At 34.8% G+C, this 14,225-nt stretch overlaps 1 protein-coding gene across 4 annotated transcripts in view; it reads left to right on the top strand.

The window, feature by feature from the left end:
* ANO3 (anoctamin 3) overlaps positions 1–14,225 on the top strand; it is a 347,116-nt gene that overhangs the window by 111,549 nt on the left and 221,342 nt on the right. For all 4 annotated transcript variants that reach the window (XM_036220667.1, XM_016147425.2, XM_016147424.2 and 1 more), the window contains one exon: positions 10,665–10,736. In XM_036220667.1, the coding sequence (XP_036076560.1) occupies positions 10,673–10,736 (64 nt within the window). In that variant the 5' untranslated portion in view covers positions 10,665–10,672. The remainder of the gene's footprint in view (positions 1–10,664; positions 10,737–14,225) is intronic.

Raw genomic sequence — 14,225 nt, forward strand, 5'->3', positions numbered from 1 at the left:
AATTTAAAAAAAATGTTTTCATAATTTACATATAAACAAAGGAACCAGATTTTACTATAAAAAATATTATTGGCTTCCAAGTCACATAAATGTGGGTTTGCTCTGAGCCCTGGAACACTTGTAAAAACTATCTAGAATTCCTAATGATATGCATGAATCCTCCAGGACAAGTACAACTAAAGACCGTTCAAAGTATATTTGGGTATCTTTAGAGATAGGACACCACAACCAAGGTAGCTCATTCTATATTAGATAACTCTTAAAATTATCCACATGTTTAAAAGGTATACTTTAGGACTTAATTTATGAGATTACTTTCTGTAATTCACAGATAGCAATTACTGGCTGCTTTTTTTTCCCTTTCTTCTGGCCAGATATCCCTTGGTGCCTTAACTATTCCACATGTGAATTTATTTTTTCCTCCTTGGTATTTAACTGTTTCCTTCTGTTACCTAAAATACCCTTAGATATTCATTTTTTTTTTTTTTACTTTGCTGACATCTATGAAGAACATTTTAAGTTTTGTTTTATAAAAGGGTATTTTTTAGTAGTGAGTATTTCCATCAATATCAGACATAACCAGTGAGTGTCACTGTTCTAACACAGACAGGTACTTATTGGTTTGTTGTCACGTAATGATCAACATTCTTGCAGAAGCCATAAAAACTTGTAATTACGCAGAATACAGGCAGTGGGCTGGATGAATCAAGATTCCTCTTACTCCACTCACATCAGTTAATGTCGAAATTTTGGACAGATTTACTGGTGCTTTTTTCCCCCTTACTAGTCTATATCAATTTTGCAAGAAGATTTATTTTGCCTTCTCTTCAAAATAAAAGGATGGCTATTTTCCTCAAAATGCTACTACCACTCAGTTTTTTATGGTCATAAACAACTTTCTCACAACCCCTGGTAAATCATGTTATTTCTGACTTTATTTCAATCATTTATTCAGTGGATTATTGATAGAAGACAATTAATTCTGAATATACATTTGTACCAGGTAACCTGCTGGTCACTCATGTTTATTACTTCTTTTAACTCCACAACAATGGAGGAAGTTCTTTTACTTGTCGTTGTGTATATCACAGAAGAGAGGCTGAGTGGTATGAATAACTTGACTCGAGGTGACATAGTCAGTAAGTAGGCCATCTGACATTGCAAGGCAAGACCGTCTGACACCAGACCCCTATTTTTTTTTTCCAATAAATCTTCCTGCCCACAGACTATACATACAAAAATGGGAAGCTTAGAAACTAGTATCTCAGTCCTTGAACATGTTGGGATTTTAATGGACTTCATAGATATCACCTTTCTCTTCCTTATCTGAATTCTGAAACAATTGAGAAATAGAGCACTAGTGACTGACAGATGGCTATCATCAAAAGGTCAGCTGTATAATAGATTAAAGCTAGGAGAATGGAACTTTGATGTGTAGCCAAATAAGCTTGCCCAATTTCTTCTCCTTCTGAATCTGAGACCAACTCAACAAGTAACTGATATAGCTGGGAAACCTCAGGTACCCCCCCGCAATAGAGTCAGACAACATATTACAGTGGCAGGAGAGAGGGGAACACTCTAAAGTGAAGAAGAAAGAAGAAAATGCTGAAGCAATCATTCCTAGCTCCTTTTTTCTTCGAACTTGCAAATCTCATAATCCAGATAAACTAAAATTTTCCCAAAAGTATTCTCTACTGAAGTCTTTTTACACGGAAATAGTTGGAGTGTCAAAAAGTGGTTCCCTGAAACAGATGCATTTTTATGTGTGTAACGTCAAGGAAGATTGTTTTAGACTTTGTAGGGCTTGTTGTCATATAATAATTTCAAGGACTTGGGCTTTTACTCTGAGTGAAGTGGGGGTTCATTGAATGAGGAGTTCTAAGCAAAGGAGTCATATTAGCTGGATTTCATTTCAGATTCATCTGTTTCTTATGTATTTACTCTCAAACCAAACCTACCTTCATGCTGGGCAATAATAATAGAGAGACCAGTTAGGAGACTTGCAACAGTGGAGATGGTGACAAGTCATGGTTAGATTCTGGGCATATTTTGAAAGTAGATTGAATGTGTGTTATGAGGAAGAGATTTTCAGCTTAATGGTTTTCCTCATCTATTGAGGTGGAAAAACTTTGGGTGAATTTAATCTGGAAGCAAGCATCAAAAAGTTCATTTGGCAATGTTGAGTTTGAACATGATTCTTTCAGATCAAGTGGGATATGAAAACGACAGATATGTAATATAAATTCCTGGACTTAGAGATATCAGTACTAGAGATGTGCATTTAGGAAGTATAAGTTTATAGATAATATTTAAAACCATGAGTCAGGATGAGATAGCCAATGGTAGGGAATAAAAATTAAGAAGAGATGTGTACAACAATTGAGCCATGGGCATATCCAGAGTTAACATGTCAAGAGATGAGACTGAAAAGAAGCATCTAATGGAGTTGGGAAAAGCCATCAAGTGTGGTACCCAGGAAGTCAAGTGAGAAAAGTATATCAAGGAGGAAGGCACAAGCAATTATGCCAAAGACCCCTAATATATCAGATAAGCTGGGGGCTAAGAACTGAGTATTAACTTTGACAATGAAGAGATCATTGGTGACTTTAATGGTCTTAGTGGACTTATGGGGATCCCCCAAAAAACAATGTAGAAAACATTTAAGAAGAGGAATTAAAAAATAGTGACTATCGATTCTACTTTTTTGGAATTTTGGATCAACAGGGAACACCTAAATTGAGAAGAACTCACCAGGAGAACTAGAATTAAGAGAGGTTGCTTCCCACTCCCCTGCCCCCATTCTGTGTTTTTAGAAATTAAAGCAGCATGATTGTATGTTGATGGGAGTCATCAGCTAGAGAGAAGAGCAGAAACTGTATTTGATTCTGTAAAGAGAGAGCATGGGGAGAATTATTTATTGGACTGATGTACTGAAGTAGCTGAGAGAGAATGAAAACTGCATAAATAGAGGAAATGGCCTTAGGAGTGCAGTTAGTTTATCAGGCAGGAAGTCAGAATATATGAGTACAGATGTTGGTAAGTGGGTGTGGGCTGTGGACAGTTTCTTCAGATTGCTTTAATCTTCTTAGCGAAATAGGAAGCAAAATCATCAGCTGAGAGTGAGAACTGGAGAGGAGGTGTTGAAAGACAGTTTGAAGCGAGGGAATAAGATACGAAATAGTCTTGTAGGAGAGTAGGAAAATAAGACAACCAGATAAATGTATTTTGACTCTTAGGCAGCAGTAAGTACCCAGTTGAGGTTATTGTTATGAATTTGAAGATCGGCCTTCATTCTGGCATGTTTTTACCTCTAGTGTGGTTTAACTGTCCAGGTATAAGCATGGAATAGATGTCACACACACACAGACACACACACACACACACGCACACACACACACATGCACGCTCACACACACACCCACACGCACACGCACGCGCGCACACATACACACCTCATTTAAAAAGAAGTTGTTTTTCATCTCCCCTATTCTATTCAAAAGTATTTTAAGTAATATTTTTGTCATATTACAGCTCTATCAGAAATGGTATTTTTAAAAATAAGAATACAAGGCTTGATACTAAGGCATGTCTCTAAAGCAATAGCTAATATTTTTCTTCCTTTTGGCTTTTTCTCCCTCTCACCATTGACCTTGATTTTAAAAACAGACAAAACTGGAAAAAGCAGCACACCCAACTAATATAACCAAGTACATAAAAATTAAAAATCATTTTAACAATCGATTACTGCCCAATGCATTACATATAGAGAAACTAAAGCTCAGAAGAGAGGATTGGCCAGGGTACACAAGATTCTGTACAATTCTACCCATAGCATTTTCTAATTAACCGGTACCTTATTTGTTTTCTTTAGAGCTAGATCACAGATCAGACTCTGTCTTATGTTATGATAGGGCCAGGGGGTATTACCCTTTCAGATTTTGGCAGTCACGTAGGAACAGCTAGGAGCTTTCATTATAGATGTTCTTCTGCAGAACAGGTGTATAGAAAAAGTTTCATGCCAATTTCCAGCAGATGCTCAACCTCCCTTTTCTTATATACTCAACAGTTCAGCTGAAGCAAGCTATTATCCTTGCATAATATCCCTCATATCATTGTTAGGAAAATGGCACTACTGTTGCCTAGTTACCTCTTTATTTTCTTAATTGCTTCTTCAATAATGTGAGTTTCATAAGATATAGCAACCTCGTGGAAAATCCAGAATTACAGATGGTTACCCCTGTAATTAGCTTTCTAATTTCCATTTGGATTAAAAATCTAGATATCTGGATTCTTGTCCTATCTCATTCATACCCTTGTAACCCTGATTAGGTAACAGCTTTAGGGGCTTCAAGTTTCTTAAGCTAGTAAATGAATAAAATGGATTCAGTCAGTGGTCTAACATTTTTTAAATAGCAGCCTCCGTGATGCTATTTTAAACAAAAGTAAAATGAATTTTGTTAGTATTTAAATCAGAGCTAGAGTGGCCCAGCTGGCCACTATCTCAGCACCCTCCCACCTTCTTAGAGTTCCCTGAGACAGCTGCACTGAACCCAAATGCTCCAGGGATTGTGGTTTTAAAAGAACCAGACTAGATGATCTAATATCTCTTTGGTTTCATCAGTCTAAAACCATATGCTGTTATGTTAGGAGAGGGAGGGAGAGAGGGAGGAAGGGAGAGAGAGAATAATGAAAGTTTCGAACAAAAGATTTTTATGCGCTATAGTTAGTTGTAAAGTCTCTTATATACCTTATGCCATAGACTTTTTTCTTCCCTCCTATTGATGCAGTCTTAAAGAGAAAGAACTAGGCTTTAAAGGGAGATTGAGGTAGACCTTTGCCTTCTCATCTCATTTTTAACCCCCATAATATGAATCTGTTAGAAGAATTTTCATGGTAAAAAAAAAAAGTGGTATAGAGTGATTAATATTACAAATTGCAAAGTGGAGAGGAAACTAAGTTCCAGGTACTGAGCAGAGGCTGTGAAGGTACCAGCCAGGATCCAGACAGTCTGCCAGTTATCATATAGTATCATATAATTCCTTACATGCAAACTAAATTTTACTCCCATCTATGGAAAAGTGAGGCTAAAGTTTCCTTCATATAGATGTGGCAAAGGTACAAGAGCTCATTAAAAAATAAAGGAATGGAAAAAAATCACAATACCTCTGATTATTACAATGGATAAGCTAAGGGCCTTAAACAAACTCTACTTTCAAAATTCTTTTTATATTTACCTCACTATAGAAGTCATAAAGGTAACAACATACAAAGGCTGGAATGTATTTAAAGTCACAAAGAAAATAAAAAGTTTAAAATTTGGAGATTAGCACTTTTGATATTCTGTAATATCTACTTTCAACTTTTGTATTAATAAAATTATGATAATACCATGCCAAAAATTACCACCAGCAATATATAAAAACATCTTATGATCAAACCCTCACAAATATTAATAATTATTAATTTTACTTTTTATAATATGTTGGTCAAATTATGCCATATACTTGTTTTTATTTCTTTGATTACTAGTCAGGATTAATAATTTCTAGTATTCACATTTTTAATATTTTCATATTATAGCATTGTTTTTAGAAAAGAAAACTTCTATAATTAATGTCTAATTTTACTAGATTGTAGTCAGAGAATATACTCAGAAATATACTTTGCCCCATAAAGGTGAAATCCTATGGTTCTTCGTTTCTGCCAGCCTGGTGATGTATGCTGGTCTGTACTGACGTTTTGGGTAATTGCTATGACCTGGAGTTACTGTGGATAGAGTTGATATACTGTTGCAACCAACGAAACAACAAAATACTCACTTCTGAGTGTTTGTTTCATGAGTGTTAAAATCTATATTTTTTATATGTTGTGTTTACATTTCTATATAATATTTTCACAACACACTTACACACACACACACACACACACACACACATTACTTTGAGCTAACCAACTATGTACTCTTCTCCCCCTATCAGCTATAAGCTTTCCTGATTGGAAGCAGAACGTTTGCCTTCTTAGATTTCATAAAGTTTTGTATTTATTTTCCACATGGCATATATTTATATTTGTCTTTAAATCTCCCATAAATTACCTTTTTTAGGAAATTTATTTCACTCAAAACTAATGCTTACATTTGACGTATTACCAATGTCATATTACATATACCATATCCATTTCCATATCTATAATATAGCTGTGGGAAAAGTCAGGTAACAGAATGTTTATAAGAAACATATTATCACTGCAGTTCAATAATTTGGAAACTAGTTAATATTTTAAAGAGAAAAGAGAAAAGGAATTTTAGCTCACCCAGTTCAATCCTCTCATATACAGAGACAGAAATTAAGGAAAAGTGAGCTTCCCAAAGTTATTTCTGGTCATGACTCACTTTCATCTTGAACTGATTAATTAGTTTTGTTTGTTTGTTTTTAAGATTCGTATTTATTTCAAACACAGCAAGCTGAATCTCTCAGACTGAGATTTTGACATGTTAACACTTTTATTTCAGATTTATTTCCTTGGCCATAAGGTTAACGACAACAAGTACATTTTCATTCATATTCATTCCATGGCCTGTCAAACACTAATACCAAAAAAACCTCTTTAAGTCACTTTTTTAAAGAAAAAGGGATTCGACATCAAATTAAAAGTAACATTTCAGGGAAAACAAAAATCCCCTCTCCCATGAGATTCCCTTTGAAAAGAAAAAAGAAAAAACAACAATACTCTATACAACTTTAATCCTGATCAAGAAAAACAATTGTAGGTTAAGTTGTGTTTTACTGTTGATAGTGAATGATTCAGTCTGGTTTAGAAATCATCGTTCATTGAATTAGTGATTGCAAGTAACATTGAAAATTCTCGGCATTTTTATTTAGACTTCTGACACTGCCTGTCCTCTCTTCCTCCATTTTTTTTTTTGAGATTATATATAGCACCTCCATGATATTGGTGTTTGTATTTATCAATTTATTTAAGGGATTTAACCAACCTTAGTGTAAGCTTGTACACTGAGTCAGACTACAAACCTAATATTTCCCTTAGTCATAAATCCTGAAAAAGGGGTTTCACAGCAATAGCAAATTTGAGATACAACCTTTAACACATAGTCTGGAGAGACTTTTACTTAGAAACCAAAATTTTAATGAAATATTTCAATTCACTTTTGTGTTTCTGAGGATGAGCTAGTCTGACATAATTCTTTTCTTTCAAAATTTTTTATTAAACTTTTTATAACTGTTCATACCAGATATGGAATATTTGGCCAGATACACATCCTAACACAGAAACTAGCAATTTGAAAGTGATATACATAATGGATGGCCTCCCCAACTATGTATAACTATAGAATATAGAGTTCTCCCAAGATAAAGCTACAAATTTCATATTAATTTTCCCCCAATACTCCCCTTATGGCTCTTAACTCCCTCATTGGTTTATTATTTTTCTTCTGCCAACCAGCTATGAGTATGGGCTAAGAATCTGTTTTGATCTTTTGTAATCTTTTTTCCTGTTCTTCTCTTACAAGACCATATTCTTTATGTAGGTTCAGTCCCAACCTTTGTGTGCATAACATGTCAATCTATGTCTTCTACTCAACAATCTCTCAGGTTTCTGACTGATTACAAATGAAAGAATGTGTGTTTTTAACTATCATAACAGGTACTGAATTGTCGCAAATTCAGCTTAAAGTTGTCACATCTGCAACTGATCCTATCATCTCACGCCAGCCTGAACTCTCTCCCTACATCCCTTACTTGGTCAAAATAAAATATGTGTCAGGTTTCCTAATCCTGAAAAATTAGCACAAAATATGATATATTTCTTTTTATTTCTATCTCTCCCCTTTATTTACTCTCCAGCCAACTGTGGAATTCAGATGTTTCTTTTGTAATGTTATTTATATATTTTACTTTTTACTGTTACAACCTTGATTAAAGCTTCAACCTAACTTTAAGGATTCCTAGATAATCAATCTATGGGGATATATATTATGACTTTTTCATGCTATTCCATACACAATTGCTAGATTAATCTTCCTAAAACTTACTTTCAGTAATAGGGTCTATAACTCAATATACTTTGTATGTAGTTAATGATTTAGAGTAAAACACAGGATGTTTCAGTTTTGTTGACCATCATAGGATTGTATTGGACACGTTTCTAAACTTCCATTAATTATGCCCTTCTCTGCCCTTGTTTGTCTAAGTTCTACAAACCGCCTACTCCAGATCCATCTTCCTCTTCTCTCACAAAGCCTTTGTCTATTCTGCTTACACACCATCACTTATTATTTCCCACACTGGAAGTAACCTTGTAGCGTACTTGGTCTATCAAATTCTTTTATATAGCACAGCCTCAAATAATGTTATTTTGTTCAAAATCATTTCAATATAATGGTGATGAGATGCCATAAGAACTTAACTCTTGTTTATATCAGTTAGCCTATGGTAAAATTGGTTTCATTATATTTTGGTTTACTTAAAATCACAGGACCCATTGATGATATTAAGTGAGGACTTACTGTACTCTTGAAGTTCAGCTTAAATCTTATCTTTACCTGACTATATTCTACTCAAAATTATTATGGTCATTCTGAAAAAAATTTAGTCCTTGTCTACTCAAAATAATTTTTATCTGTTCTATCATAGTAGTAGCACAATTGGCAAATATAAATACCCTTTGATGAAGACATAGAAGTGCTAGGTAATAAAGAATAATGAAGAAACTCAGTTTCAAGTCTCCGCTCTCTAACCTTGAAGCTGCACATCCCCTAACAAGCCCCTTACACACATTGAGTCTTAGTTGTTCATTTACAAAATGAGTATGGTTGAATTAGATATTTTTCAAGTCCTTTTCAGTTTATGATCTATAAACAGATATTTAAAAAGTATTTCATACAACATAGTATAAAATATATTCTACTATAATAATAGAGACTCGTTATAAAATAGACTCTATTATATGTTTATCTGATGATCATTAAATTTCTGAAGCCTATGCCCTTATAAGAATATTCAAACTTCAGAACTAACATAATAAACAAAGTACAGAAAGGCAACTGTATGAAACCAATTTTATTCAGTTGACATGCTAGCAAAATGTGTGGTTAGCTAGATAATATAATAACTGAATAATCTTAGGCAACTTTTACTGAAATGAAAAATAAAAAGCTTGTTAACACATTGCTAGGTCATTATTATTCCTACTTTGTGGAGAAAAAAATGTGAGGTCAGAGATTTACTCTCCCCAAGATCACATAGCTAGAGTGATAGGAATGTACTATCTGTTACATCATTTCATTTTTTTAATTAGAAATTTTATGTAATCATGAATCGCCATCAATAACCAAAAATGCATCATGTTGTCATCATTAGTAGCAGCAGTAGTAGAGTGTTGTTGTCATTAACAGCAGCAGTAGCAGAGCGTTGTTGTCATTAGCAGCAGTAGTCATAGAGTGTCATTGTCATCTTTAGTAGCACATAGTAGTAGTAGTAGTAGTAGTAGTAGTAGTAGTAGTAGTATAGACCTCCATCACTACTGAGCAAGCTCCTCCTAGGAAAAATTGTAACAAAGTTCCAAATATTGGTCTAAGCCACCAAAAGCAAAACACAGGGGTTGACGTCACAGCTATCCGAATGAAAGAATGAAACTGTCCCACACTTTGCAGTCAGACCTCCTGGACTATGGGTTATGGCATCCAAAAGACAGAGTCTGAACTCCTCCCTTGAAATGTCCAGAGCAAGGAATTTACACATATTTGGGAAATTTAAGCGCATTTTCTTTATCGCCACCAGAATGCTCTGTCAGCAGGCCAGAGCAGGGAGGCCCGAGGCCTTTAGAATGGGCACAGAGGCTGCGCTAAGTCTGCGCTCAGACCCCAGAGCCCAGACTGCCGGTGTGCACATCACTACTGCAGCCCGGAGGACTTGAGTCTGTCACCTTCCTTGAGGTTCTCCTATTCCGCACTCAGCATCCTCCTCGTTTAAAGGGATAATATTCTACAGGCTTCTCCATTACATCTTATTAGGTTTTTTTTGAGACTTGAAAACATTTCTGTAGGAAGGCTTTTTAAAAGGAATGATTATTTCTAAATAGAGGTATCACTTGAAAAAGTGCCTTTGAAGTTACCCTTGGAGATGAATCTTCAAAGAAGAATAGATTTTTCCATTGACCTGGTGGATAAGCAAGGCATTCTAGACACAGAATATAGACTGAGCAAAATTCCAGAGGCAAGGAGATAGAGTTCCAGGGAGTTCTGGTGATTTAGCATGGCTACAAAGAAGGGTATGGAATGAGCAAAGGGAAAGATATTGCCTTTGAGGCTGGGTGGGTAGAAATTAGACTACGTTACTCACTCAGGGAAAAAGTAATTGGAAAATCTAGCCATCTTAAGCTATTTCAAAGATGACAGCTAAATCGGCTTGCATAACAGTAAATAGAACCTACCCACCTGCTCAGTTTCTAATGCAATTAACTGAAAGTTGTGTCTTCCTACACACTTCTTCATAACTAATTTGACCTATACCAGCTAGCAGTTTTACAGCAGCTATAGTCAACATGAAAAGCTCTTTTTTTTTCCATAATAATTTTTTGCTGTCTTTCTGGTCTACTGAGTTTCTAAGCAATTTTTTTTCTTGTTCTTTTGTTCCCTCTCACAGGCTTGCAAATGTGCTCATCTCACCGTGGGCTTGATAAGAGTACGTGGGCTGCCAAAGGCGTATACAATAAAGGTAAGTTGTGAGGATGGAATTTCAGGCAATCTTACCAAATTTGCTTTTCAATAAAATGGAGTAGCAACTCCAGACTCCATGCGGGGTGTGAACATTTAACACAAATTTGCAGCATCATATCTGCATTACTAATTTTCAGTGTGATAGTTTAGCTCATTATGTAGTTTGCAAAGCACATTCACATCTGTAATTTATTTAATTTTATCTTAAGCTTCTAGTACAAGATCTTACATATAAACACCTTTGCACCACTTGTTTTTAAGAAAAATGTTCACATGTAGTCGTAGCATATATCTAGTACATACATTTCCCAAAACACACATATCCATAGCACAGACATCCATACCACACACACTGGAAAACAGATTCTAATCCAAAGATTCCTGTCAAGCCTAGAATCAAGGCAAGGTATTGATCTGAAAAGTTAATAGCACTAGGCTATGATGGTTCAATGTACTCATCTCAATTTGCTGTTGAGACTTGGGAATCTCTGGGTCACAGTAAATTCTTCCATGAAAAGTTCTCTAAGAAGTACTGCCAATGTTTGCCTTTCTGTTTATATGTTTTCTTGCTCAAACTATCTACCTTCAGAATGATCTGTTCTCTGTCTAGCCCTGACAATTTAATTTATTAACTTTATGAACAAATAGCCAAACAATTGGTTAATTAATAGCCTTATTTTTTTAATGACTGGACAATCAAAAAAGAGTTGATTGTTAAGTATATTTTGCATTTATGTGATTTCATTTATTGCGTGCTGGTTTCTTGTTGACTTTTAAAACAGTACTATTTTCCACAACATAAGGATAATTTTATTAGTGTTGGTATTATTTTATTCTAGGTTTATTGCAATATTATTGACATATAACGTATGTAAGTTTAAGGTGCACAATGTGATGATTTAATACCTGTGTAAATTGTGAAATGCAATTTACACAGGTATTAAAATAAGTTTTTATAATAAGGTTAGTTAACACATCCTTCCCTAAACATAATTACTTATTTTTGTGGTGATAACTTTTAATATATACTCTTAAAAACTTTGAAGTATATAATACAGTATTATTAATTATAGTCATCATGCTGTACATAGGTCTCCAGAGCTTACTCATCTTATGGTTGGAAGTTTGTACCCTTTGACTAACATCTCCCCATTTCTTCCACCCCCAGCCCCTAGCAACCACCATTTTACTCTGTTTCTATGAGTTTGGCTTTTTTGGATTCCGTAAATAAGTAAGAACATATAGTATTTGTTTTTCTCTGTCTGATGCATTTTACTTAGCATAACAAAGGTCATTCATCTTGTCACAAAGGACAGAATTTTCTTTTTGTTTATGGTTGAGTGATATTCCATTGTATATATGTATCTTACACTTTCTTTATCCATTCATTCACCAATAGAGACCTAAGTTGTTCCCATGCCTTCACTACTGTGAATATTGCTGCACTGAACATGGGGGTGCTGGTATCTCTTTGATGATCTGTTTTCATTTCCTTCGGATATATACTCAGAAGAGGTGTTGCTGGATCTATAGTTATGTTTTTTAATTTTTTTTGAGACATCTCCATGCTATTTTCATAGTAAGGTCCCAGCTTACAATTCTACCAATAGTGCACAAGGGTTTCCTTTTCTTCACAGCTTCTTCAACACCTGTTGTCTCTTGTTTTTTGTTATTTGCCATTCTAACAGGTGTGAGGTGATAGCTCATTGTGGTTTTGATTTGCATTTCCCTGATAATTAGTGACGTTGAGCATATTTTCATGTATGCTCATTATCAAACGAGGATGCGATTAGTAAGTCTTCTTTGGAAAAAAATATTTATTCAGTTGTTCTGCCCTTATTTTAATTGCATTGTTTGTTTTTCTATTGAGTTGTGTGAGTTCTTTATATATTTTAGATGTTAACTCATTATCAGATAGATTATTTGAAATATTTTCTTCCATTTTGTAGGATGCCTTTTTATTTTGCTGATTTCTTTGCTGTGCAGAAGCTTTTCAATTCGATGAAGTTCCACTCATTTATTTTTTCTTTTGTTGCTTACACTTACTGCAATTCTTATCACATCCAAAAAATCATCGTCAAGGTCAATGTTGAGATGCTTTTTTCTTATGTTTTCTTCTGGTAGTTTTACACTTTCAGGTTTTATGTTTGAGTCTTTAATTCATTTTGTGTTAATTTTTGTGAGTGGTGTGATATAGGGGTCCCATTTCCCTCTTCCTCATGGAGCTATTCAATTTTGCCAACACAGAATTGGTATTATTAATATATTCTGTGAACTTGGTTACTATGAGTCTACCTTCGAAAAAGTTTCTACTTCCTTCTGTCAAAGTCAGATTTCTGAGACTATAACTGAAAATCACTGTCTAATCACATATAAGTAAAATCCACCATGCCTCTTGGCAATCAATAGGTTCATTTTTCTTGGTATGAGGTTTGATATTATCTTCTTTCTTTACTATTTAACAGCACTCATCATTTGCCTCTTATTGTTTTTCACATATTAAGTAATATATTCAGAAATTATCAGAAGTTTCTATATATCTAAAGAAAGGTAGATTATGGAATGGAAATTAGAAGAAGAAAAGGTGACTCTGAATAATAACGTGAATAAAAAAAGGCTCTGAATAATATTAACGGCAATAAGAATATTAGCAGGAGCTGGTGTTTACTGAGTTATTCTATGTGCCAAGTGCCGTGTTAAGCTCATTGCGTGGATTCATTGATTCCTCACAGAAATTCTATGAGTTCAGGACTACGATTGTATACAGATTTGGTGAATGAGGATTATACATGTGATTTCACTTGTCTGTGGTCCATCTCTATTTGTCCTCATAGTGGCCTGAGCCAGGACTTAAAAACAGATCTGTCTCAAGACAGAGCTCTTGACCATTCACAGATACTGGCTTGTTCCTAAAATCTAGTGACACACAAAATTTCTAACAACTATGAAAATCAGAATTAGAAATTTTCTAATTGCTAGTGCTATATGAGATAAATTATTAGTGTCCATCCACACTCAAGGCCAGGTTAGCTGAATCTAAAATCAGAACATTTTCCATAACACAGGCTGTTTTTTAAAGTTTTACATTAAATATCAGAGAACTGTGCTACAGATACTGGAACTAAGGCCCAGAGAAATAAAATGTATCCAGGCACATCCCTTAGGAAATGATAGAGCACAAACTAGAACTGAGATCATCTGAAGTGAAGGCTGCATACTTTCCTAGCTGTCTTCAGGTTTGGAAACCAAATATCAAGCATTATGCTATACATAACAATCCCTACACTAAAGGTACAATTTGATGATGCATCTGTTAAGAAAAATAGAAAACAGAACAGGACTAATAGTTGGGGAGACACAACTAGCTGGCATATGGTAATCGGAGAACAACTCGTGATTCTCTATAATTAAGTACTGAATAATTCAGTAAGGATGAAGCTCAGAAGAGAGTTCATGTGGGCTGGTATATTCAGGGAAGAGGAGGCGC

This window comes from Rousettus aegyptiacus, unplaced genomic scaffold (genome assembly GCF_014176215.1).
Source record: "Rousettus aegyptiacus isolate mRouAeg1 unplaced genomic scaffold, mRouAeg1.p scaffold_m13_p_5, whole genome shotgun sequence".
Classification (NCBI taxonomy): domain Eukaryota; kingdom Metazoa; phylum Chordata; class Mammalia; order Chiroptera; family Pteropodidae; genus Rousettus; species Rousettus aegyptiacus.